Source organism: Nelusetta ayraudi, unplaced genomic scaffold (assembly GCF_046127955.1).
Source record: "Nelusetta ayraudi isolate G7.1 ecotype Tasmania unplaced genomic scaffold, CSIRO-AGI_Nayr_v1 ptg000042l, whole genome shotgun sequence".
Taxonomy (NCBI): domain Eukaryota; kingdom Metazoa; phylum Chordata; class Actinopteri; order Tetraodontiformes; family Monacanthidae; genus Nelusetta; species Nelusetta ayraudi.
The window spans coordinates 17,502,065-17,528,216 of record NW_027466092.1 but is presented as its reverse complement, the minus strand read 5'-3'; the positions used below and the strand labels follow the sequence as shown (position 1 = coordinate 17,528,216).

The 26,152-nt window shown below is 46.6% G+C and overlaps 1 protein-coding gene across 3 annotated transcripts in view; it reads left to right on the top strand.

Moving 5' to 3' along the window:
- The window catches only part of ankfn1a (ankyrin repeat and fibronectin type III domain containing 1a), a 57,456-nt gene that overhangs the window by 9,858 nt on the left and 21,446 nt on the right, over nt 1-26,152 (top strand). For 2 of the 3 annotated variants that reach the window (XM_076035079.1, XM_076035077.1), the window contains exons 6-11: nt 622-659; nt 15,873-15,965; nt 18,422-18,617; nt 19,655-19,865; nt 25,012-25,206; nt 25,376-25,489. In XM_076035079.1, the coding sequence (XP_075891194.1) occupies nt 622-659; nt 15,873-15,965; nt 18,422-18,617; nt 19,655-19,865; nt 25,012-25,206; nt 25,376-25,489 (847 nt within the window). Of the gene's footprint in view, nt 1-621; nt 660-14,535; nt 15,298-15,872; nt 15,966-18,421; nt 18,618-19,654; nt 19,866-25,011; nt 25,207-25,375; nt 25,490-26,152 lie in introns of those variants that run through there. The other variant, XM_076035080.1, reaches the window with a different exon arrangement.

Below are 26,152 nucleotides of genomic sequence, written 5' to 3'. Positions count from 1 at the left end.
CTGCTGCTGCTGCTGCTGCTGCTGCTGCTGCTGCTACTGCTGCTGCTGAAGGTTGTGTATGTGGCCTATATTCGGGAATTAGTCCCTTCGGTTAGCGGCTGACAACAAGCTGTGTATATTGTGTTGAGCAGCCTCAGGCCCTCGAGCAGTGTGTGATTTGGCCAGTTGCTAACACACGCACGCGCACACGCACACGCACCTCTGCAGCCTCACACGGTCATGAATAGTGGCATTGCCGCTATGTTAATTAACCTGCAGAGAGACAGACAAGCGGCTACAGTTGAGCCCCTGTCTGTCTGCGGTGGGACCAGACCTTGAGTGAGACGGGTTATATTAGTTCAAATTAGCGGTACAGTGGCACATTTACTCTGCACACGCGCTCATGTGCGTGTGTGTGTGTGTGAGCGAGTACACTTTCCCGTTTTGTCCCTAAAATTAAAAACGCCGCCTGCTGAATGTCGCTATGCGTGCAAGAAGGTGTAATCTGTCCCTGTGTGACAGGCAGAAATCAAATCTCTACATGGGTTGAAGATGACAGACATGTCGATGTGCGTGGCTCTGATTCAGTATAAAACAAGCTCTATTGTGTGTGTTCTTTTTCTCTCCTCTCTCGCTCTGCAGAGCCTGGGGACGCCGAGCCGACTCGACGGCAAGAAAAGGTGAGTCCGTCGTCTTCGTCGCTCCATCACTCCTCAACCTCTCTCGCGTCTCTGCGTTGCGCTTCTCCTCTGAAATATTCCACTCAAACGCTTTGGCGATGCGGCATCAGCATCCGTTCGGAGCGAAGTGTAGTTCAGATGAGTGATCCTCTCCCTTCACCCGCTGCAAAGTAGCCCACGTCCCCGCTGGAGGAGGCGATTCAATTGCCTCTCGGCGCTGTGTGCTGTGTTTTCGCCACAGAGCTCGTCAACTGAAAGCTTTGCTGGAATTTTCAGCGGGGCAGCCGTTTTCTCTCGAGCAGGGCACATTTCCTGGAATGCAGTGTTTTGGCCTGGGGTTGGTTCGTCTTTTGGGGGGCGGGAGACCAGGCCCAACAGGAGCTGACGCAGGTGTGCGAGCCGAGGGAGTTGTTGTAGTTCACCTTGTTGTAGTTCATGCAGTGCCAATGCAGGTCGCTCTTCTGTTAGTGCTGCGGACAGGATGTACGCGTTTTGAACTGATTTTTCAAGTCATACAACAAAAAGAGCGGAGTGCATCATTGATAGCGCCACCTATCGTGTGCATCGCACTCGCTTTTTTTTCTCAATGGAAAAATGCCACCTTTCTACGTTTGTGAGCATTTTTACATGAAAGGGAAATTTTTCAGCACGAGCAAATGACCTGCTTTGTGAAGACGCGCAAGTTCCGTCCTTGGGATGAGATGGCTGCTGTTGTCCTTGTGGCCTCCTCGCACGGTAAACTAAACTACAAGGACGAAAAAAAAACAAATGTTCTGAACGTCACTGGCTGCGAGTTATTTCACAACCATCAGTGACGTGGGCTGGGCGAGGACGCGGACAGAGCGAGGTGCGCTGAGGCTGCCGCAGCTCCTGCCGCACAAGGTGTCCTCTGCATGAGCTGAATCCGGGGGCCCTGGGCTTTCTGCGATGGCAACGCTCTTCTCCGAGTCTTCACTTGTGACATCACTCGCAGCTGCAGTGTCTCCCTCGCTCGGTGCCACCGGCTCGAGTGCCCAGGCTCCACTGATTGCTCAAGTTGTGCCTCTGTTGCCCGCCGGTGCTGTTTGGGCTTCTTAGAGGTTCGAGGGCTTCACTCATCATGTCCTCTGCTGCGCACACAATGTGCTGACATCTTCCTTCTTTGGGAGGGGCTTGTCTGAAAACACCTAAGTACTCTGCTGCTCAGCCTCTCAACCGGGCCTTTCAAGCGTCAGTACCCTAAGGACGGGTGGGTTTTGATACAGTGTGTTCTGCATGCGCGGCCCTTCTCACCTCACTGCCCCCCTGTGGCAGATTGTTTGCGTTGACACCTGGCACTTTTGTGTGTCTTGCATTGTTGTCGGTTTTGACGATTGTAATTTTGTTCTGGGACTCTCCTCCTCCATCCCCTCCCTCTCGCACAAACCCCTGCTGCAGGCCCACCAACACTGACATTTCTGCTGGTGTGCAGTCATTTTTCTTTTTTATTTGATTGTGAAAATTGTTCTTCATTTTTCAGTTTATGACAAACCATTCTGAAGGCTGTCCATCATTTGACATACTGCAATTGACACCCGTGTTTGCTTAATGCTGGCATGTTCACTAAAGTCAAGTTTCCTTTAACTTTAGTGTGTATTAGTAGAAGATTTTGAAAAATAACATTTAATTGCTGCTCGTATTTACATTTGTCAATCCAAATAAATAAATAAAGGAATAAAACTTTTACATAAGCACGTCACTAAGAAATAATTCCCCCTCTGTCACCGCACACAACGCACCGTTAAAAGTCCACATGTCACTAAAATAAATCCAAGTTCCCTGTTCTCTTGTAAAACATGAAATCAGCATGGAGTCTGGACTGAATCAATTTCTTCCAGATGACCGAGGGATCAGCCTCTGCCACATCATTCACCTTCCTCTTACGGCTCAACCACACCCCCAGCTTAGCCTGGCTTTAAACAAAGTTTAAAACCTGGCCTTTCCTTTTGCTCTGGCAACTGTAGTTAAAACCAAAGATAGAAGAGTGTTTGTTCAAAACCTCCTGGCATCGGGTAAAAACTCTATCTAAAAAGAAGAAGAAGAAGAAGAAGAAGAATGCATCTCATTCATAGCCATGCTTCTGGACACTCAAGGTCAATAAAAACATAAAGGAAAGTAACAGTAAAACATTGTCCACAACACAAACTGATTAGAAGTACTAATGTTGGCATTCACATCCGCACCTGAACATCTCTCACCCTGATTGGTGCTTCTTCCCTTGGTTTCAATAACACAATAAGTACAAGTTTGTAACATTACTCCTTGTTCTGATTGGACATTGATCTTTTGTTTCAAACACAGTAGCACTAGTGAGGCTCAAAGCCAACCTGGTGTGTCAGCGTCCAACATTTTGCCGACAGACACGACCAGAACAGAGTGTCTTTTAGCCAGTGATGTGTAAAAAAACAAAAAAAAAACTTCAGGTGTGTGTTCAGATTATGGAAGTAATATCAATGTAGTTCTTTTGCATGGTCCGCAGCAAGACAAACACAGAGTGCTGTTTGTTCTCTCCAAGCCTCCTCCTGGCTCCTCGGCGCAACAATCCACAGAGACGCACATCTGTGTGTCTGGCTCATCTGTGTACGAGCCAGAAGAGCGTGTGCTTTCATAGCGGACCTTGGAGCTGTCACTCACTGCATTTTAGTACACCTTCCACACTGTCTGTGTCTAAGGCGAATGACTCTCACCTCTGCACTCATGTCACTGATGTTGCTGCTGCTGCTGCTGCTGCTGCTGCTGCTGCTGCCTTGAGTAATGGAATTGTCAGTAGAGTGTTGACTGAGTACCTGGCCTTGAGAAGACTCAGTATTGCAGATGGCACTCTCACAGCTCTCGCACGTGTACTGACCAATTGAACTGACTCAACTGGCATTATGGATGGATGGCACATTTTATGGGGTGGAGATGGCAGTAAGATAAGAACACCCATCATGTGGTAGTAGAGGCGCTGTTGAATCTGTCATCAGCCAATCAGTCCAGCAGGCTCTTCTGTTTGCTGTCCACCGTGCTTAAATGCATATCACATCCTGTAAAGTAAGGATGTGTGACACTGCATCTGATCATCATCCTGAATAGCCTCAATTTGTTTTGCAGGGATGTCAAATTTTCTGAAAATCTGGCACCCTGTATTCCTGCGCCGTCCACTCTCAGGAATCGCCCAGCCTCACAATGTACAAAGCCTTCAGCACCGCAGGGCGAATCTCCTCCACCCTCGGCACCCTTCCTCTGCCCTGCTACCCGGGAACTGAAGCCTTCCTTCCAGTCTTTGGAGCTGCTCAGCTCACAAACTGTTGCCGCGTTAAGTAATAAGTGAACCCAACATGTGTCTGCATGGCAAGGACACAGCTGTCACCTTGTCGTTGGCTTCAGAAGGCCTTAGATTCCAACCAGCCCCAGTCATCAGTGTGCTGGATGAAGCCCTCGGCACCTCCTGTGACAGCCAGGACCAGTCTGATTGAATAGTTTCAAATTGTGAGATCAGACGCTCCTGTTCTCCTCATCACTGAATTAAATTGATTTCATTGATTTTGGGGGTCCCCATAATGCTCTGCACTATGACATAGTTCTGTTTGAGACGTGATCACATGATCCCACACATAGCTATACCCGGATGCTCATCAGTATTTCGTTAGGACAGAGTTGATCATCAGTATTTCGTTAGGACAGAGTTGTTGCCTAGAATCATCGAGCTTGCTGTGTGAGTTTGCAGTGTGGCACCATCGTCATGTCAGTCAGAAGCAATCCAGTCTGTCGTTTAGCTGGACTCTGCTCGGATCCAAAGCAAACTTGCACCACCTCTTCCTTCTTATTCTCGGAAGTTTTAGTCAGAGCTTAATTGGAGTGTCGTACGTGACGTGGTTTTAATCGGCTTGGTGTTCAATCTGATTACATGCAGTCCCAGTGAACCGCATCTGTGAGTGTGTTTAGAGATTTGCAATGAGATGGTCAGTATCACCATTTGAAGCCATACCTGTGCTTACATACATATTCAGAGCAGCGATGTAAGACGAAAAAATAGTGACCGGTCAAACTAGGGCTGGTCGATGTGACGATATATATCGTCTGGACGATAGAAAATGTCCATCATTTAAAATGAAGCTCTATCGTTTATATCGCAGTGTCGCAAAACATGCTTTACGGCAGTATTTTACGTCACCGAAGCGCCACCCGGCAAGCCAAGGCATGCTGCAGCATAGGCAACTTGGCGACTTTCTCGCTTAATCTGGCGACTTTCCAACTCTCCATGGCGACTGTTTTGTCAAAAGCGACTAGCGGCAAATCTAGCGACTTGTCAAGGCCGGCATGAAAGCACGTGTCGTTCCTCCGCAGTTCCTGTTCTTAGCGAGCAGCGGGGGCTGCCGCGAGCCCCTGCCCCACCCCAAAGTTGTCGAAAAACGGTCCCCGCCTCGAGAGTCGAGGCCCGCGTTGCGCCGCAGTCTTGGGCAAATGCAGTCAGGAGAAGAGCAGAAGAGACCCTCACCACTCCGCGATCAGGCAGCAGATGAGTCGCACACGCTGATCCCCTGCTCTTTACAGAGCGGGATGTAAATGTAAAGGTTTATTCATTGTCACACTAAAATAAGTCACTGCATTTGACACACAACGCCTCAGTCACTTCCTCACCCTTAATTACAAGAACTTATGCTCCAACAGCAGTCCTCTTAAATTGACACTCACAAGCCAACACTAGTGCGCATTGAAACACAACTGAACCTCTTTCAGACAAAATTCCAGAAAATGTCAATCAAAATCATATAAAACAATACTTTGTTTATAAAATAATAATGGGTATATTGTAGTAAATATATTCAATATAATTATTTTAGGGTTTTAATTAATTGATTTTACCAAAAATGTGCGACATTGTGATGTCCTATCAGGATATAAAATTAGCTATATCGCCCAGTCCTAAGTCAAACTATGTTTTGACCCTAAGGCAGTACACTTCCCGCTCAGCTGAATGGAATGTAGCCTGGTATCCGACCGCAACGTCACTCGATCATCCAAGTTTCACGTCTTTTCATCTCCCATGCTCTTGAAGATGAAAACATCACGCATGCAAACATGGCGTGCGAATACAAACGCGTCAGTTTGTGAATGAAACGGGCACGTCGGAACGAGGTCTAAGGCCCTTCTAAATGATGCAGCGCTGTTTGGTTTGATTGAAACCGACATGAAAGAAGCTTCACGTGGAGCTCCTCCTGCCGCTGCTGCTGCTCCTCCTGCTGCTCACACAAGCTCTCACCACCATTGGACGCCCTGTCAGCCTGTCACTGCAGCGCAGGGCACATCACCGTGTTGTTGTTGTCAACACTGGATGGCTTTGCTGCTCAGGCTGAATAACACACACACACACACACACACACACACAATGGGTTTAAAAAAGCAGCAACAGCATAATGTTCATTTCACTGGAAAATCACATGTAGATTAGACTTAGTGGAGTTTATTAAAATTCCCGAATGGTGAGAACGATGTTCCATTTTGTTCGATAAGACGCACGCACGCACGCACACAGTGGGACCCAGGGTAGCGATCAAGAATAATGGCCTGTGGCTAGGCGTTGCCATGGTGATTGAAAGGAGGAAGGCAGCGGGGAAAGTGGAGCTGATGTTTGGTGATGGAGACCAGTGTTTCTTCTCAGGATGCTCCTCCTCCTCCACTCACCCGCTCTGTGTTTGCCTCTGCGCCCCAGCATCCCTCTCTCACGATGAAGACATTCAATGTCGCAGCACCTCTGCAGTTTACGCAGTGACATCATGAGGTGACGTGACCTCCAGTTGGTGAAGTTGGGGTGTCGAATGTGAATTGACGATAGATGCACACAATCAGGGGGTAAAACCACGCCGCGGTGTCATTTCTTAGGTTGCCGTCGGAGCTGCTGAGCTCGTCTGATGTCAGGCAGACCAGCTGGCTCAATAAAGCCTCTGTTAATCACGGAGCATTTTCAGTCAGCGCGGCGAGCTGCTCCCCCTCGCCTGGCCGCTGAGTCTCAGCCGCAGCAACTGCTGACGCGCAGCATTGTTACAGCAGTGGGCGACATGAGGCTGAGAGGATTGGGATTGGCGGGACAGAGGGAACCTGCAAAGAATTTTGGAAAAAAAAGCAATTGAATTGAAATTGAATGACACCACAGCAGAGTGACAGATGCTGGGTGTCGCCCCTCATCATGAGGACAGGAGCGGGTGTCCCTCGGCAACCGCCCGGCGGTTCGACAACATCTGCCGCCAGCAGTTAGGAATAAATCATCAAACAAGGCGTTCTGCTCAGAGAAGAGCCCGAGCTCCACAAAGTGCCCAATTTCTGCTGAGCTTTAAATTGCCCTCTTCGCATTAAAGTCCAGTGTCTTTCTCATGTGAAAGCCTGGGCAAAATGCTCATTTTTGAGTAGAAGTTTTCCTTCGTATTGTTATTATTATTATCATTATTATTATTATATATATATATATATATATATGTATATATATATATATATGTATACATATATATATATATATATATATATATATATATATATATATATATATATATATATATATATATATATATATACATATACATATACATATATATATTATTATTATAATTTTTTTTTTTAGCGCAGTTGCAGTTATTTTATAACACTAACAACCGTGTGAGGCAAGAGTGGGTCGACAAAGTGAGGAAGAGTGAGGAAGAGTGAGGTGGAAATGGACGGATGAGTCAAAAAGCATCCAGACAGAAGCGCTGCAGTTAGTGTCTCCTGTGTGTGTGTGTGTGTGTGTGTGTGTGTGTGTGTGTGTGTGTGTGTGTGTGTGTGTGTGTGTGTGTGTGTGTGTGTGTGTGTGTGTGTGAGAGACCTCAGAAGCCCTCCATCTCACTCACACACTCAAGTGATCTCACACACACACGATCAAGGACAAAACCTACACCGGCACAGCGGGTTTCTGTGCGAGTTACATAAAGTTTTTATGCTTGCATTAACACAATGTTCCTCGTCAGTTCGATACAGACAGTCATCTGAGCAGCAGCTATTAGTGTGAACTAGTCGTTGGTTGACTAGTTGCTACACTCCAGTTTCCTGTTTCCTCCTGAATAAGAAGCAGAAACAAACCTCTGAGCTTGTCTTTGCGACGGTGAGGTGAACTGACTCACAGTTCTGCACTGTTGCATCAGCAGGAACAAAGCTGCTGCCTGACCTCTTCCACCTCTACCACTCTGTAGCCTCTCCTCGCATCGATCGTCACCTCCACTCTCCATGGCTTGATGTTTCTCCGCCGTTTAAATCAAACCTGTGCGAAAGGTTTTTTTTTAGTGTTCGGATTTTTATTTCGAAGAGTTTTGTGAAAGTTAAGCTCCACCAGGAGGACCTGTGTTGACGTGGCTGCGTGTGGAGGAGGATGTGATGCGTTCAGTGGCTATATTATGTCAGAAAACAATAACACGCTAATTACCAAATTACTAGTAGCGCTTTAGTCAAACTTCACTTATTATCCAAACATCCCATCGTCACATTTGTCTATCCACGTACCCCTCCATCTCCAGTTTAGCCTCCATCCACCCAGAAATATGTACATGGCAGATATAAACGTGTGTGCCTTGCTCTCCATCACACATTTGTGCGCGCACACACTCACACACGTCCATGAAGCCTTCTGCTACTTTTTGGTGCTGCTCTGCAGGTGCAGTTACATAAAATTGTTGAGCAAATTATTCTATATTGTATACACAGATGCTGATGTTGTCACATGCATAGATGGGGAGGTTAGGACCAGAGCAGGCGAGTGAAAGAACAGAGCAATGCGCGCATGCATGCACGCACACGCTGGTTGCACGCTGGTTGTGTCCCACTGATAATCCTATCATCAGCCTATCAATTTTAGTAGACCACTGTGTTTTGTTTCCCTTGCAGAAACTCCTTGCTTTCTTCTCCATATGTACTTGTTTTCCTACCAACCTACCTACAAGCAGAGCTTTTATTCTTGGGTAAATTCCTTGGTTCCCATCCTGCCACTGAGTTCATGAAGTCTTAAAATGCCATTTTACTTTTCTTCTTGCACGTATCTCACAGGTCTACATCAACGTATGTTTCTTACATTAGCGGCCCTCAACCTTTTTTGCACCACGGCCCGGTTTAATGTAAGACAATATTTTCATGGACCGGCATGTAAACTGTGGTATTTTCTAATTATGATAATAAATGTGAATCCACTATTAGCAACATCCTCCTAACATGGCAACAACATAACATGGCAACATACGCCTTTTTTCTTTCTTTCTCAATACTCCAAAGGCTGCTGGTCTTTTAATGCATTGTGCTTGGTCTCTGAGTGGCAAAGCAGTTTTGAAGGCTTCATTAGAGAGCCGGTCGCTGCATGTTAAGCAGAGTGGGATTGTTGCGTAGGATTCTTCTGTCGAGATGAGATCCGTGTTAGTGGTTGGACTCCTGGTGTTGACTGTTGCTCTCTTTTTCTTGGAGGTCTTGGGCTCTTCTGTCTCCTCACTGGGCCTTTTCCCCTTCGCAAACAATCTTTCCATAGATGTTTGTTTTCACTCATGTTGCTCGCTAGCTTGCTGGCTCATGGGTTTAATCTAGTGGTAACGTATCGCGTGACCAAGTCGAGCGCCTTGCCGTGCGTGAAGAGTTGAGCCGTAGATGGATCTCACGGAGAGAATCCGGTAATTTTTCAAAATAAAATCGTTCAGACTCGGAGCATAAATAAAACGGAAGTAATGTAAAGGAAGTTAACTGTTCTTTCTGTGCGGCCCGGCACCAGATGTCCCACGACCACCGTCTTACATGACGTGCCAACACCTTTTCCTGTGTGCTGTGAGTTGGACCACTGCCTTTCATCTCATTCATCAACCTGCGTCTCCAGGCTCTGTCTGATAATCACCCACAGTGTCTTCCACTTTATCTGTGGATATGTTTGGATCTACGCCGTCACTCCCGGCGCGCTTGATCTCCTGTTCATTTTCGCTATTTTTTCGCCGCAGGCTGTCGGCAGGACAGCCGCGCAGAGGAAGCGACACTCTTCTCGGTCTCTCCTCCCTTTTGGAACAGCAGCTGCGCATGAATTTACAGCAGTTGCACTGGAGCTGGCCGAGAGCCTCCTGGCTGCCGTCTGTGTCGGCTGGAGGAACGAGGGGAGCCGCGCGTGTTTGCTAACACAACCTGCTGACACTGGAAATGTAATTGCTACCAGTGGTTAACTCGGCGCACAGCCCCTTCAGTCTCTCTTAAAGGTCTGCAGACGTCACCCAAAATGCCCGTTGCCTCCTCACAGAAGGAAAATACTCGGCGTCTCTGGCTGCACCCCGGGCGACGCGGTGGCGCAGTGGTTAGCGCTGCAAGGAGGTCGTGGGTTCAATTCTGGCCATGAGGCCTCTCTGTGTGGAGTTTCCATGTTGTGACTCTATCTACGTGGGTTCTCTCCGGGTTCTCCAGCTTCCTCCCACAGTCCAAAAACATGCATGTGAAGTGGATTGGAAACTCTAAATTGACCGTAGGTGTGCACGTGAGAGCGAATGGCTGTTTGTCTCTATGGCTCTGCAATGAACTGGCCCCTTGTCCAGGGTGTCACCCTGCCTTCGCCCTATGACAGCTGGGATAGGCTCCGGCAGACCCGGTGACCCTGAACTCAGGAAAAATTGAAAGTGGATGGATAGATGAATGGATGGATGGCTGGACCCTGCTAGAAAAGAACCTGCCGTAAACTCAAGAGATTACACGTGGAGCAAAGAGTTATAAAGTAGAATCCAGTAGAATAGAAGCCTTTATTAATCCCACATTAGGGAAGATTTTCATAATTACAGCAACGACATAGTGCAAAAGAAAGAAAACTATATTGATAAAAAGAAATAAAGAAATAAAATAAACTATATAGATTGATATAGATAAAGACAGCATTTTTCAACCTTTTTTACATGGAAAAAAATCCCACACAGCACCAATGACCCCGTTTAGCCAAATATAGTCTCTTCATTTATTGATACTCACTCAGTGTGAAACCTTGGCCTGTTTAGATGCACTCAAAGCTGATCCTGGGAGGCCCAGTCACTCAACAATGGAATGTTTTGGGGGGTGTTTTTTTTTACCGTTTAAGTGAAATTGGATAATTTTTCACAGAATGACATTATCTCACAGCACACTAGTGTGCCGTGCTACAGTGGTTGGAAAACACTGGATTAAAAAAAAGGAAAAACAAGATATTTTCATCATATGGACAGTTGTCAGTCTGCCATCATGTTCCCTTGATGTCGGAGGACGAGGTGAATTGCATCTGTTGGCCTTGCCGCTGATCCCGAAGCCCTTCGGTCTTTGTTCCGTCCACCCAACCTTTGTCATTTATCTCCTCATCTCCTGTCACGCTCGCCACCCAAAGATCATCGAACGAAGGAGCGAAACCTCTCCCTCTCTCGGTACCGCAGTGCGGTCTGTCGGTCGGAGACGTGTGCATTGGGAGGCAGGTGCCATGTTTGTTGCGGCTGGAGGCGGGAGGGAGGAGGAAGGGGGCGGCAGGGGAGCGCTCGGGGCCCAGTTAGCGCCGTGGCTCTGGGGCCACATTCCCTCTGATTGATACCAGTCATCTGCTCTGCAACCCTCCCCAAGGTGCTTCTAGGAGAGAAAACCACCCACACTGCGTGATTTCTCCAAGTTAACACACACACACACACACACACACGCGTACAGCGATGCAGCTTAGACTACTCCTCGTGACTACATGTATTGGTGGTGGTGAGTCATGACGGGCGTCGAGACGGCCGTTAAAGACCATGGAGGGAGACGCTTCTCGCTTTCCTTCCGCTCTTAAAAGGCAGCGCCGCTCAGCAGCTCCAAGTGTCAGCTCAGTCCAGGGCTTCCATCGCTGCGTGGAATTGACGGTGGTCCGCCGCCGCCACGGCAAAATAAGCCGCCTCTACATGTTGGAACATTAGAAAGTACATCGCATGAATTATTCCCTTTCATCCGATGGGTTTTAAGGTCAGTGCAAATCATTTTTTAAGCCATTAAGGGGCGTCGTTCGGCTTGCCGGTCCACAGATAATACATTTTTTGTTATCAGTATTATTGTTAAGATAATAAATGCAATGCTTTCAATTTATTTGTGTGTGAAATAAAAAGCAACTCCATTTTATTTGGCACCATTAAGTTCCCTCTGTCCCTCTCCAACTTGAACATGTGGAGCGTGTCAGCATGTTTTGCATACTGGTTGTGATGTTGTCATTAGTTTTTCCTTTGCGCCGCTCATTGTTACACCGGCACTCAGTCGGCTAATTGCGCGTCCTTATGGTGCCGCCTGCAACTCAGCTGTTCAGGTGATTTTTGCACGGTGGCAGTCAGGCAGTCAGAGTGGGCAGAGCGCTGCTACTGTTGCATCTGTTTCAGCCGACAGTCTGGACTCTCTGTACTCTCCCCTCCCGAGTGGTGCGCTCAACTACGTTTAAAAGTCCAAAATCGTGTGAAAGTGAAGGCGGCGGTCCGCCTCGGATCCAAACAGCCAAAAACACGCTGATAATGTTGCAACGTGCGCATGGATGGACGTCGGAGCGTTTTTTTTTTCCGTTTATTTGTTTTTTCCTTTCCGCTCACACAAAAGTAGTCGTAGCTGCAGTATCCCTCCTCCCCCGCCTCCCTCCTTCACCTGTTGGCGCTCAATGGGAACCATGGCAACAGGCAACTGTGAGCCAGTAAGGGGTGGGGGGAAGTGAGCCAGCGGTGGCTGCGGCTGGCTGCGACTAGGCTCGTCTTCTCGCCAGAGGCTGGCGCAGCGTTGCGGCGCTGGGTGTCGGGAGCCGTCGAGTCTCAGCCCTGGCAGACGCACACTTCCTGTTCACACCCCTGTCTTCCCTCGTGTGTGTGAGAGAGAGAATATTTGTTTGTCTCGCCTGAAGTGCTTTCAAGTCACCCGGAGAGCGGCACTGTGACTCCTTGAGCGTCTGAACCATCGGTTACGGAGATGTGCGGGAACTGGATGGATGGAACTTCAAGTTCGTCAAGCAAAACAGACATTTTTGGTAAAAAAAAAAAAGGCCGAAGCTGATTCCGGTGTGATGATTCAAATGTTATACATTAATTACGTATTGTACCCTAGAAATGAAGGAAGCTGAAAGTCAGTCAGCTGCGTCTCGCTCACTCAAGATGATACACACAGAATTTCTTTCACGGAAGAAAGTTACTTATTTTACTGAATGTTCCTTTTTCTTTAAAGGTCGAGTGTGTGTCATTTTTCAGGAAGCTCTGTATTTAAGGAAGCCCACCTGACAGCGTGTCTAATATCCAGGTCACTGTCAGACGGACATCCTTAAAAAATGGCGGCGCAAGATGGCAGCTAACTAGGAGCAAGACCCTTATTGCCCTATGCATATTCTTATATATTTGAGAACCATTCTAAGAGAAGGAAAAACCAAATGACTTTTATTGTACCGTGAGTATATACCTTTATTAATGTATTTATGGGCTCAATGTTAAGATACCAAGATAAAAATCATAAATCAAGCCACATTTTACACACTGGACCTTTAAGAATAAGGGGGGAATAAAACCCAGTGATTCTCTTGCCTCCGTGGCTCACAGTGAGTCCCGTTTTTCACAAAAGAGGCTGCTACAGAGTTTTCTGAATACAAGTTTTTTTTTTCTCTCCTTGAGAACTTGCATTTAGTCCAGCTGGATTAATGTTATTCGGCAATACTGCACATTTTCAGCGTTCCTCATAAATGATGGGATATCGAGATGCGGTTGGGACCGTTATTTCCTCGTGGTGCCATTATTGCCGCCACAGGCGAGAGGCAGCATTGTCTTGATTTCTATGGAAAACCCCTCCGCGGTTGATCATCAGATTTCATATTTTGATCTCCAGCATTGTGCCAGGGACGTGGCGTCGGGGCTCAGGGAGCGGCCGCACAGCTGCTCGCTGTCAGCGTCGCAAATAATAGCAATTATCGTCAAGCTGTCAAGCCCCATGAGCAGTGTCCGCACCAGAGCTGGCCAATATCCTGCTGCGACGGCGTCTGCTCTGTGAGCCTCCTCCAGCACTGCCACTCATGCTCCGTGCAAGATGATGGCGGCCAAACTGCTCTGCAGGAGCTCATAAAAGCGATTACTGACAATATTTTAATTGCAATATTTATTGAGGAATCAGACACGATCTGCACTGTGTGTTTGTGAGGTCCTTGGTTTTTCAAGAGCCTGCGGTGCTTCGACGAGGCACAGCAGGAGGTGGAAGAGATCCAAATTCTCCACGCTTAATGTGTGAATTTCATTTCCAGTTGTTTTTCCACAAATGAAGATTAACAATGAATATAACATTTTCCTGTTTTATGAAAATGCTTCAACATTGGGGCGTTTCTTTCTCTATTATAATGGGGTTGTTTGTAGATAGGATGGACAATCTTAACTCGTCTTTTCCTTCAAACTGTTCCCTTTGGGGTTGCGAGTTGTGTCAGTTGGGAATAAAGAAATTAACGAATATCAAAGTGACATTGGTCCATTTTTGAAGAGCCTCGTCAGACATGTGCTGTACGTCTGTATTTGTCTAACATCAGCAGAAGAAGATGGCTGGCGTGCTTGACATTTCCCTGCTCTGCATCTACTGTTGCTGGTGGCTCCTGTTGCAGCATTTCAGCAAAAAACAAAAGTTTCCCTGTAATTCAAAAAGATTTTGCTCCCCAGTTACTGTATTCCAACATGCGCATAGCGGTGGAAACGCTGCTGCTCGCACTCTGTTGCCAGTAAACACAGGAAGTGAAGCGGTTCGCTGGTTTTGACTCTGTGTTGACTTCATCAGCCTGTCGAACACACTGAAACTGTTTCAAATTAAAGTCCCTTCTTGCCTTCAACTCTGGTGTAACACATGTAAAGGAAACCGTTGTGGGAAACTATCAATTTGATACAATCTTCCCGTCACTTTTGAATTAAAAACACATGATATCTCGCAGATGTTTTAATTGCTAACCATGCAACAGCCCCCTACTGGTAGAAATTGGTACTGTAGCCTGAGATTTAGCTTTGAACGATGATGAGAAAACAGACGGTTGGTGATAAACTTGAGCAGGAACTCACGACTAACACTTCCCCGGTGAGGATTCTCATTTTAACAGCAATGTCCTCAATTTTTCTTTTTATCGCATTTTCCATTTTTCATTTTGCCACAGCCTCCTCCTGAGTGACGGCAAATTCACATCCTCGCCAACCTCCTCGCTCGAGCTGTCACCTCTGCTCGCCTCGCTCCCTTTTTTGTTCTCATCCCTTTGAAACTATGGCCCCTCCTCCACCACGGTTTACACAAGTGTGTGTGTGTGTGTGTGCCGCGCGCCACTGATATCCGCGCGTACGTCTGCCACCCCCCACCAAGCGCATCCAGCCTATCCTTTCTCGTAAATTACTCCCTCGCTCATTCACTTGCTTGCTCTCCTCCGTGTCCGTCCCTGCGTGAGTGTGTGCTATGTGTGTGTGTGTGCGCGCGTGCGCGGAGAAATGCATTGCGATGCGGTCGCCGGCAAACAGGTGTTCAGCACAGTGCGCTCTGGTGCTGTGAGGAGTGGAGGCAGAGCGGCGCAGCCAGGCTGGGGCATCTCAGCCAAATGTCCCCTGAAGATGATCCAGTGGTCTGAGGAGCCGTGAAGGAGCCGCTTCTCTTCTCAGTGAGTATCGCCAACACCACTCAACCAAGTGAGAGGATCTGTGTGGACTTCTGAGAAGTTTTACGGGCTGGGTTTGGACGAGGCAGAACGGTCCTGAGGATTTACGAGTGCAGTCCGATTCACTCTAAAATGTTCCTGCAGGGCAGCTGCTGCCACCGCTGCTGCTGCTGCTGCTGCTGGTTCTGCTGCTGCTGCTGCTGCTGCTGCTGGTTCTGCTGCTGCTGGTGCTGCTGGTAGACAGGGTTGTGTTAACGCCGGACAAGATGTTAAGTGTTGCCATCGTCTTCCACCGCGGCTGTGTGGAGTCGTCGGGAAGCGGCCGCACTGACGGTTTCTGCTCTAGATCGCCGGCGGCGCGTTCACGTGCGTGTGTGTGAAAGTTTTGCCGTCAAAGAGGAGGAGAGACGGACGCTGTGAGAACTCTCTGAACATTTGTCCGTCCTGGTTCCTTCTGGAAATGAAAGAAAAGCTGCTCTTGATTACTTGTTCTTCCTCTTGGCTTGTGCGTGCGTGCGTGCGTGCGTGCGTGTGTGTGTCAGATCAGACGGTGAGATTTCTCGGTTTGGCTCCTACAGGTGGAACCAGCGGACCTCAGGAGATGCTCTGATCAACGACCTGAAGCCGCTGCTTTACACGGGAACCCCCCGATCCTCCATCATCTTGGACAGGTGAGCAACACACTCGTGCACTCACGCACACGCTTTTGTTCTCACCTCTTCCCCCGGCCTATTTGTCCCTGCAGATGAAAATAACAGCCAACTGTGCAATTTATTATTTTCCTCCACATCTGCAACTGGCCTCTTAGCAACAACAACTGAGGCTCAGGGGTATTACAGTGCTTGCGTTAGGGAAGATGCCGCTGCAGATGCGGCACTTCTCTCTCTCTCTCTCTCTCTCTCTCGCTGCGCATCACCACACAAACTTCTCGTCGCGTCCTCTGCCGCCGTCGCTGCCGCGCGTGTTTCAGCTCTGCCGCCACAAGAGACACATTTTCACAGTTTGAGTCATTTGGAGTTATTTGCAGTTGTTGCAGTGAGTGTACGCTGCGGGAATGCTCGGCCAGGGAAGATCTGTGTAGACCTCTCTCAGCCTGAACACTAACTGTTCCGCTCAATAATACTAAAAGCAAATCAGATCTTTGCAAGCTGTGCTATAGCTGCAGTGTTTGCACTAATAATCTGTCATTTATCAAGTACAGCACCTACAGCGAGGTACAGCTACTCCCACCTCGTTCTGCAATAGGCCACATTTCTATCTTTGCTGGACACTTTTTACCAAATGATTTATTTTGATATTCTATTTTACATATTTGGTTATGTTTTTTTATTTCTTCCCTACTCTTTGTTTCTGTTATCTTCTCATTGAAAGCAAAGTTAATCAGAGTCAAATGTCCTTGTTTGCTGTACAAACTTGGTGAAGAAAGCTGATTCTAATTCCGTGGTTGGTTTCCCTGTTCTTTGGGAGAAAATGTATTTGCTAGTTACCTAATAATGAGCTTTATTTTCTTCTGTTCTAGTTTTTCTTCCTGTTTTGCAATAAAATGATGAAAAAACACTCTATGCCATAAAGCACCAAGTCAGTGGTGGTTAATTTTACGTGTTCTATCGAATTAATGTGCGTTCTTGAAAAAGAATGTGGTCAAAGCATTATCTTCGTCATCTGCTAATCATAGAATATACAGTAGGGAAACATGACAGTGTGGATAACATGTTAACGGTACTTGCAAGAACTATCGTGATGCAACTTGTGTCGAGGAGGCTGCAGTGGATAGTCTGGCTTTAAACATGATGAGATCAGGGTTTATGGGACGGGTTGGACTGCCGAGGCTTGAGTGAGCCGTGAGTGATGCCACACAAGCAGTATGAGTCTCTTTTTTTCTTTGGTTTTTGATATATTTAAGTACGTGACTTGTTGAATTGTTTTTCTCAGTGAAACTCCGGAATGATTATGTCCATTAGAAAATGTCACCAGAGGCTCCATTAACGCAGCATTGAGTAGGAAATGGGCGATATCTGCTGGAACTTCCCCCTTTTGAACCTGACATTTGATTGCCACCTGTTGGACCTCTCCATGGTGCTTAAATCAACGCTAAAAGTAAATCATCTGCCCTTTTCATCTCATTATCCTCTCCCTGGGTTCGAGTCTCACGCCCACAGTGAAGCTGCCACAGCCGCGCTCCATGAAACTGTCATAAGTCGACACCATGTCACAACAGGTTGGACATGTTGGATGAGTCTGAGGGTCAGTCACCAGGCGCAGGGGAGCCGGGTGCCGAAAAACCTTGCTGAAAATGAAAGCAACTGTTTTAGTAAGCTTAGCTGTATTAAAACTAAGGTTAGTCATGCAGTCGAAAGTCATTGTAACAAGATGTAACTGAATTTTTGCTTTTCTTGAAACGTAGCAATATAACATTTGACAAGTCTATAATTAAAGAGAAAATATAGCAGAAATAGAATTATGAATTCATTAAGCAAAAACTTAATCAAGCCTGAATATTATTTTAATAAAAAATAAAATAAAATGTCGCATTAAATGAGTCCTTGATAACTGAAGCACTTTGAGATGCCTTTGGATGTGATTTAGCGCCTTACAAAGTTGATTGATTTATTGATTGATACATAGCGTTTTGTGTCTGAGATTCTCTGCTCGTAGTCTGGCCCCTATGCCTGTTTTGCCACTCTGTCTCACACACACACACACACACACACACACACACACACACACACACACCTTTCCACTGCTGGAACCAAGGTCCCCCAATTAGTTCCCTTTTTTTCCCCCTAACCTTCCACGCTGAACAATCCAACATCTGCTCCTCCAACAATGTTCTCTCGTCAGCCTGGCTTCCATCTACACACCAGCTACCTGTTGCTAGCTTCCATTCTTTTACAAGTACAGTAGCGTTGTCGCGTACGACAACATCACCCCCTTGTCAGAGCATGCTGGCCTCCCTTCACACACAGGGCCCGCCCCAGCTTTACCCCTAGCTCTGAAGGCAGAACATTGCCAAGACCGTTCGGACCCCACCCCGACCTCTTGGTTCTGTGCTTTCTGCGCACAACAACAACAAGGTGGAAGAAAGATGGAATAAAGTCGCCTCTGTCCCTCCGTCCTCTTGGTGCAGACACCTCCCGTGGCTGATGACCCAGCAGATGCAGAGCCTGCAGCTGTCCCAGACCAGGAAGTGCCCCGGCGGGCCGGCCTCCCCCAGCGCCGCCAAGCGCCTCTACCGCAACCTGTCGGAGAAGCTGCGAGGGAGCACGTCCTCCTTCGAGGACGCCTACTTCTTCAGCAAGGCGGACCGTCTCCGCAAAGCCTCGGTCAGTGGGGGTGGAGGGGGAGGAAGAGCATCGCATGGGTCAATTATGTGTGTATGTACCAGACGGACTAAGGAAGGTTCTTTTCTACTGAAGGATCAGATCGGTCGCACGGCGTTCAGTGTTTCCTCACTGTTTCTTAGATGGACTCTCGGCAGGCATGACTGTCTGCTGAAACATTTGGTCAGTGAGATTCATCATGTGTGGTGGGTGTCAAGGGTCACACTCTGTGTGTGTGTGTGCGTGTATGTGTGTGTGTGCGCCAGTCGGCCAGCTTGCTGACATTTGCAAACCCGTCACAACAGCAGACGTGCAAGGAGGAGGAGGCAGTCAAGGAGGACAGAATGTTTTCCCTGCATCTTATTGGCACGACTCTAAACGCTTAGGCTTGATAATGTCAATAAGAAACTGGAGGGAGAGTTGCTTTTATTTGCTACTAGCGGTCGTAAATGGGATGGAAAACCACTTTTCCATAAAGATCTAATTACTGGCCTGGAAAAAGGCCATGACGTGTCTTTTATTACCGTTAACTCAACGTTAAACATAAAAAAGACTTTGTAAAGCAAGCATGGACAGGACAGTCCTGCACCAAGCCATCAGGGGGCAGCACTTTTAAAACAATACACAATTGTATCGAGCGGTCTGTGTTTGACAAGGTGCTGTTTTTTTTCTCTGGCATTGTTTTATTGAGAAATGTTCTTTATTTTCTGTCTTGCAACATCTCAACAGACACAAGCAAACACTCAAAAAAACAAAAGAAGGTATTAGAAGTGACAAAATTACAAACATATGGGAGACTATTTTAAAGTAATTCATTAACTTAGTCAAGCCCTGTATGTTGTCGCTCTTCAGTCATTTGTGATGTTCATCTCGTCCTTCTCTGAGCTTCACACAGTTCAGGCGCTGCGTTTTCTTCTCCATTGTGTAGATTGGCAAAATGCAAAATGCAAAATGTAAATGGATTCTACTTGGTGAGTCCATTGATCCCCTGCTTTGCTTTTAATTCTTGGAATCGCGTGCCCGTGTGTGTGGTGCTGCAGACCATGCAGGGCAGCGAGTGTCTCTTCGAGGCCGTGGAGCAGCAGGACCTGGACACGGTGCAGATCCTCCTCTACCAGTTCTCCGCCGACGAGCTGGACCTGAACACGCCCAACAGCCAGGGCCTGACGCCACTCGACATCGCCATCATGACCAACAACACGCCCATCGCCAAGCTGCTGCTGAAGGCCGGCGGCAAGGAGAGCCCTCACTGTGAGTACGAGCCAACACACACACACAAACCCGAACAGTACTCCAGTACTTTAAGCACTCCACTGAACCTCTGAGGGTCAAGTGTCGCTGTAAATCAGACGGTGCCTCTGTTAGGCTGGCCTGTGTCTCCCCAACCTGGATCTGAATGAGCCTGATATCCCCTTACTGCTGTTCTCACACTCACACACACACACACACACTCACACACACTCACACACACACACACACACACACACACACACACATGCACGCAACGCAGACTCTCCAAAGCAGGTGGTTTATACCATAGTCCCGGGACCCCCCCACCCACCCCGTTAGCCTCCTATGTATGTGCATATGCGCGCGCGTGTGTGTCCGCACATGAGTGCACGCGCAGCCAGGCTGGAACAGTGAGTACTTTACGGAGAGCGGGAGGCCCCATGCGTGACTCTCCATCCAACAGCCCTAACAAGGTTCGTCATTTAATGGTTTAACTGTTCCAGTGATGCATGTAACACCGCGGCCATTACAGCGTGGTGATTTATTGTGCAGTGGCGGCAGCGGCGGGCGGCGGGCGAGGCCTCTCCGAGCAGCGGGCCGGTCTCTGGGCGGCGGTACAATCCCATCCTTGTAAACAAAACACAGAGTAAACATTGGCGCCGTTTTCCCTCCTGGGGGCTGCTGCTCTCTGTTTATGTCATTCCACAAGTGCCAAGTAAATCAGTCAGCGGAGTCGGTGTGTGTGTGTGTGTGTGTGTGTGTGTGTGTGTGTGTGTGTGTGTGTGTGTGTGTGTGTGTGTGTGCGCACCAGGTAAAAATCTCCATTACAACTAAGACCTTCTGCCCTCACATTTCTGCTGAGGAAAAGTCAACAAGTGTCTGTGGGCGCCAGTTAGTGGTTTAAACAGTAGTAAATGCTGCAGCATAAAGTAAAGTGCTGCATTTGATCCCAACCATATAAAATACGCACATGCATATGAAAAAATATATATACAGCAGAGGAAAATAAAAACACCGGCACGGTCATAGTTCAATGCGATGAGCGTCGCTGGTTTTATGTCTTTGATCTGTTCTATAATTCATGATGCCTCATAGTTCGCCCTCACCTGCAGTGTAAATCTTAGTGAAACTTTATGACACATTAAGACGTCAAATAAATACATGACACATTTACAACAAAACACTTGTTCCAGTGTTTCTACAAACACAAGCGATGCCTTGTGCTGCTCTGTTGCTTCACTTCAAATGGAAATAACCTCCCTTTTTTTGACGCATTTAATGTGCCGGTAAAATCAGATTTCCAGTGCACAGCAGGTGGAAACAATGCCAATTACATAAATGCAGCTTGCGCTAATCTGCCCGTGGAGCTTCACTTGGATCCTGGAAGCATCGGTGGCTGTTTTCTCTAATTTGCTTGACTATTAGCACGCTGCAGGAGGGCAGAGCAGAGTGGAAGTGGGAAGGCTTTAAAATTAAAAAAATTATCTTCAGGACATTTCGCCATCATATAACATCATTTTTATCTATTTCCTTTTTCAATGAAATCAACATTATACCAGAAAATAAGCTAGTTCTGTTAGCCAGTGCCGTATAGGGAGGTTTGACCACCAGACCCACTCGCCTCACCACTTAGCCCTCTCCTGCCGTTCTCCTCTTTCACATTTATTTGTGCGCTTCCTAACCCTCGCAGAGATAAAGGAGTCTGGCCAAATAGCAGACCATCATTTTAAGGGCACACTCCAAATCAAGGGCTTTGATTTCAAGTGCGGCCGCTTGATTACCGCTACTTCAAAGGTCTGCGCTCCGTATCCACTGGTTGAAGGGATTCACCTTGTTCTTGTTTCCCGCTACTCGTGATGAGTAATATACTGTGCTGTTTGAGCGTCGTGGAGGGCCTTCCTGTATGAATGAATGGATTCTTTATTCGTGCACCAACAGTGCCCAGCCCTGCGGGTTTTACAAGACACCAAAAAAAAAGGACTGTTACAGCCATCGCGAACAAGTCATACAGTTAAATTCATTTCACGGTCACAAAATTGAAGAAATACAATTAAAGCCTGTTCCTAAACAAAATATTCTGCCTTTTCTCCCTGGCCTGGCTAATAAAATCTGCAACAAAAACAGGTTCCAATTCCAGTTTCTCATAATCGTCCAGCTCAGCATTAAATCGAGGACATAATAACAAAGTCTGTCCTCCTCTGGAATATTACCGAACCGCTCAGCCAGAGCTGAAGGTAGTGTTCCCCATCGTAGCTGTACACAAAAATACCTGTAGTATATGTTATAAGACTGGCACCAAAATGAATGTTAAAAATCACCTGTAATACTGCAGAGACTTTGTTTCAAGCACCAGCGCTACAAATTCAGTGCACAGTACACTGTTACGAGCTGGACAAGGCGACCGCTATGTGTAGTCAATCAACATTTTTAAACTATTGTTTCATTTTTAGTGTATGTTGGGATTTCCAATGGATTGCACACGTCAAACAAAAAGCTCACTAGTTGTGTACTGAAGTCTCAGTGCCAAACGAGTTCATGGTAGCTGTTAGATCTTGGTAACTCTCTGATCTGACTGGACCTGATCTAAGATGTGTGTGCACTATTTATATCAATATACATGTATGTATGTATTTATATATTATATATGTAGACACACACACACATATATATGTATACATATATACATGTATGTATGTATGTATGTATCTGTATGTGTATGTGTATGTGTATGTGTGTATATATATATATATATACATATATATATATATATATATATATATATATATATATATGTATATATATATATATATATATATATATATATATATATATATATATATATATATATATATATATATATATATGTATATACATATATATATACATATATATATATATATATATATATATATATGTATACATATATATATATATATATATATATATACACACATACACATACACATACACATACAGATACATACATACATACATACATGTATATATATGTATACATATATATGTGTGTGTGTGTCTACATATATAATATATAAATACATATATATAATAATATACATATATATATATGTATATATATATATACATATATATATATATATATATATATACATATATATATATGTGTATATATATATATACATATATATATATATGTATATACATATATATATATACATATATATATATATATATATATATATACGTGTGTGTAAATGTATATACTGTATGTATGTATGTATGTACAAATTACAAAATAATGCATACAGCTCACGCAAGTTATATGATTATATTAACTTCACATACAATATATTGAGCTGAGGATTAGCATGCTTGAGTCTTGTGAAAACGCAGAAAGGGCTTTAATAGTATTTCTGTGATTGTGTGTGTGCAGTAAATTTAACGGCATGACTCTAACAGTCCATATAATAGCGTGGCACACAACTGATCTGCCGACCCATCCTGCAGTGGTGGGACAGTTTCCCCACTGTGCCTTGCGACTCCTTTTCAAGGGCCGAGGATCAGAGGACGCGATCAAACAGGAGAATGACATTTGGTCTAAGACACTGACGCAGAGCGGCTGGCCAGCCAGACTTTGAGCCTGGGTACACCCAGCCTTTGAACCTCTTGGACAGGTCGTCCATACACAGACTGAAGAGAGCAGGTGATAAAATGTCGCCTTGTCAGAACGGATCTGTCACTCGGAGCGGTGCTCATAAACTATTATCCATTACAGTTTGCATGACTTGATGTGAGACACGACTGCATGATTTTTGACTGTCAGAGGCTTCTGGCACATCCAGGCGGCGCCACCCATCCATTCTGCAGTGGCAGTAGATCTCATTCTTAAGGGCTCCTTTCTTTTTCTCACTAAACGTGTTCAATAGACGAGGAATAAGAGGAGCATTTCACACGTTGGCACCAGTGAATTCCTAATTCTGCCGCTTTTGTGCCCCGTCGTGACACTTGGCTGAAGCCTAAAGTGTTTGCCGTCTCGACGCAGGAGAGAATCCAGCTTTTAGCAGGAGACATTTAACTAGCTCAGTGCAGCATAAGCCTAACGCGGCGTGACGGCACTCAATGTGCTGGAGAATCAGCTTAGACAAGGGCATTAATAGAACGAATCGCTGGTTTGAGCCTCTCTGACTCACGCTTTGGTTTTATGCCTTGATGCAAAATGTCGAGACTGTTGAGCTTATTTACTGTCTGATTTCCATTTTGAGTCACCGGCTTTGCTCTCAGTGATTAATGGTGACTGTTGAACTCACAGTTGTTGTGGAAAAAAAAACACTTAAAAATAATTTATGACCACCACTCCAGAATTGCCTCGTCCTTACCTGTGCGTGTGTGTGTGTGTGTGTGTGTGTGTGTGTGTGTGTGCGCTAATTTATGAGGCCCCTGGGGCCCCTGTCCTCTATATTTAGAGTCGTCGCTTCCCTTCAGTCAGACAATGTTCTCCTGTGTGAGACAGGGCCTCCTAATTTACAGCCTTTTCAATTAGCAGCCATTAGCGGCTGGCCTGGCTCTGACACGCGAGGCCAAACAGGAAGTGACACCTTCACGTCGTAATGGGGAACGCAGCTTGTCGGCTCACTCGGTCTATAGTTTCAACCAAAAAAACAAAACCAAAAAAAACGCCACCATGCTACTGTAGAGTCGCTGGATTCTGAATTGGCAGATTGAAGATGTAACTCAAGAAGACAGACAAAGGTGTCTCCTCTCCATCACCAGACGTATTTCCCCAGACGGAGCGATTGATCCGTCTCGTGCTCATTATCCGAGTGCAGCAGGGGAAGCAGGCACATAGGCCGCCTCAAGGCCGATAATCACAGCAACTAATTAGACAAACATTGGTCAACCGCAAGCACCATCATCAGCCAGCCCTCTGTCCTGTGACAAAATACCTGGGTGCATTTCTAATGTGAGCAGAGCTACACTCCAAGAAACTGTAAGAAAAGTTTTGTGCGTTTTTAAAAGAAAATTTAAAATAGTTTTTAAAAAAAGCAGAGTCATCGGCGTTGATGGTTGATTGACGGTTGCAGAGCGTGATGCCCCGCCCCCTTAACCGACGCTCTCTACACAACCCTCGAGAACCCCTGCTAGTTCATCTGCGTGCCTGACACCAGCAGCGTCCTCTGTGCCGTTGCAGTTGTGAGTGTGGAGAGTCGGGAGGCCCACCTCAGCTCCCTGGTGGAGGAGGCGGAGCAGCGGGCGGCCGACCTGGCGGCCCAGGCCCAGAGGGACGGCCTCTCCCTGGAGGCCTGTCAGAAGGACAAGCAGCTGCGCACCTGGGAGTGGAGGAGCAAGCTGTACAAGCGCATGAGGACCGGCTTCCAGCACGCACGTGAGGCTCCGCCCACCCACCCACACACACACACACACACATCAAAAGCTAAACTAAGTCTAGGTCTAACTGACCTCCTTTAGAGGTTGTGGGGCTAGGCTAATATTTGATTAGCTTTAGCAGAGATTGTGGCACTGTAGCGCTAACGAGCCTCTTTGCCCTTGCACAGGCGCCCCGGAGGCCCCGTCTATGGTGCGCTTGAGCGTCAGCAGTAGCAGCACGCTGACCGTCACCTTCCAGGAGCCGCAGTGTCTCAACTCCACAGTGGTGACCAAATACAGAGGTACGCAGAGGAGACCGATGGAGTCGCTCGACTCGGTGCATCAAAGCTGTGAAAATGTGTCGTTCAACGCAGACGCTGTGAAGTTGTGAAAGGTGGCGCTATAGATTAAAGATGTTTACTTCCATTCGCCGTTTGTCAGACGTGATTGTGATTGCTGGTGTTCCGCTCTTGCTATCCAAGCCCCTCCCACCTGCTCATTCACTCTGTCTGTCTTTGCTCCCGGAATCCAATGTAGCAGCCTGTTTATTTCAATGCTACAGAGTTGCTCACCCGGCGCATACACCGAAAAAGTTTGCCGGTTTGAAATGGCTTCTGACTTACTAGCGTATTAAATCATGGACGCGTCAGCCAATCAGAAGTAGCCAAGACGGAGCAGGTATGTGGACCTGAGACTCAGATAATTAGAGTCGCTGATGAACCCGAGAATCACTATTTTTCATCATGAACATTTCCCACGTCGGCAGTTAAACCTTTTGTCTAACGCCTCTTTTTCTTGACACAATTTTGTACGTAAATCTTCAGCATTTCAGTGATGTACGTTTTATTCGTGGGTCATGCTGCTGGAATTAAACTAAGGCACATCGGTATTGACTCTACAGTGGAGGTTCACATTTTCAGGCAGTGTAGAATCGAGGACAATTGCCCTGAGAATGTGTTGAAATG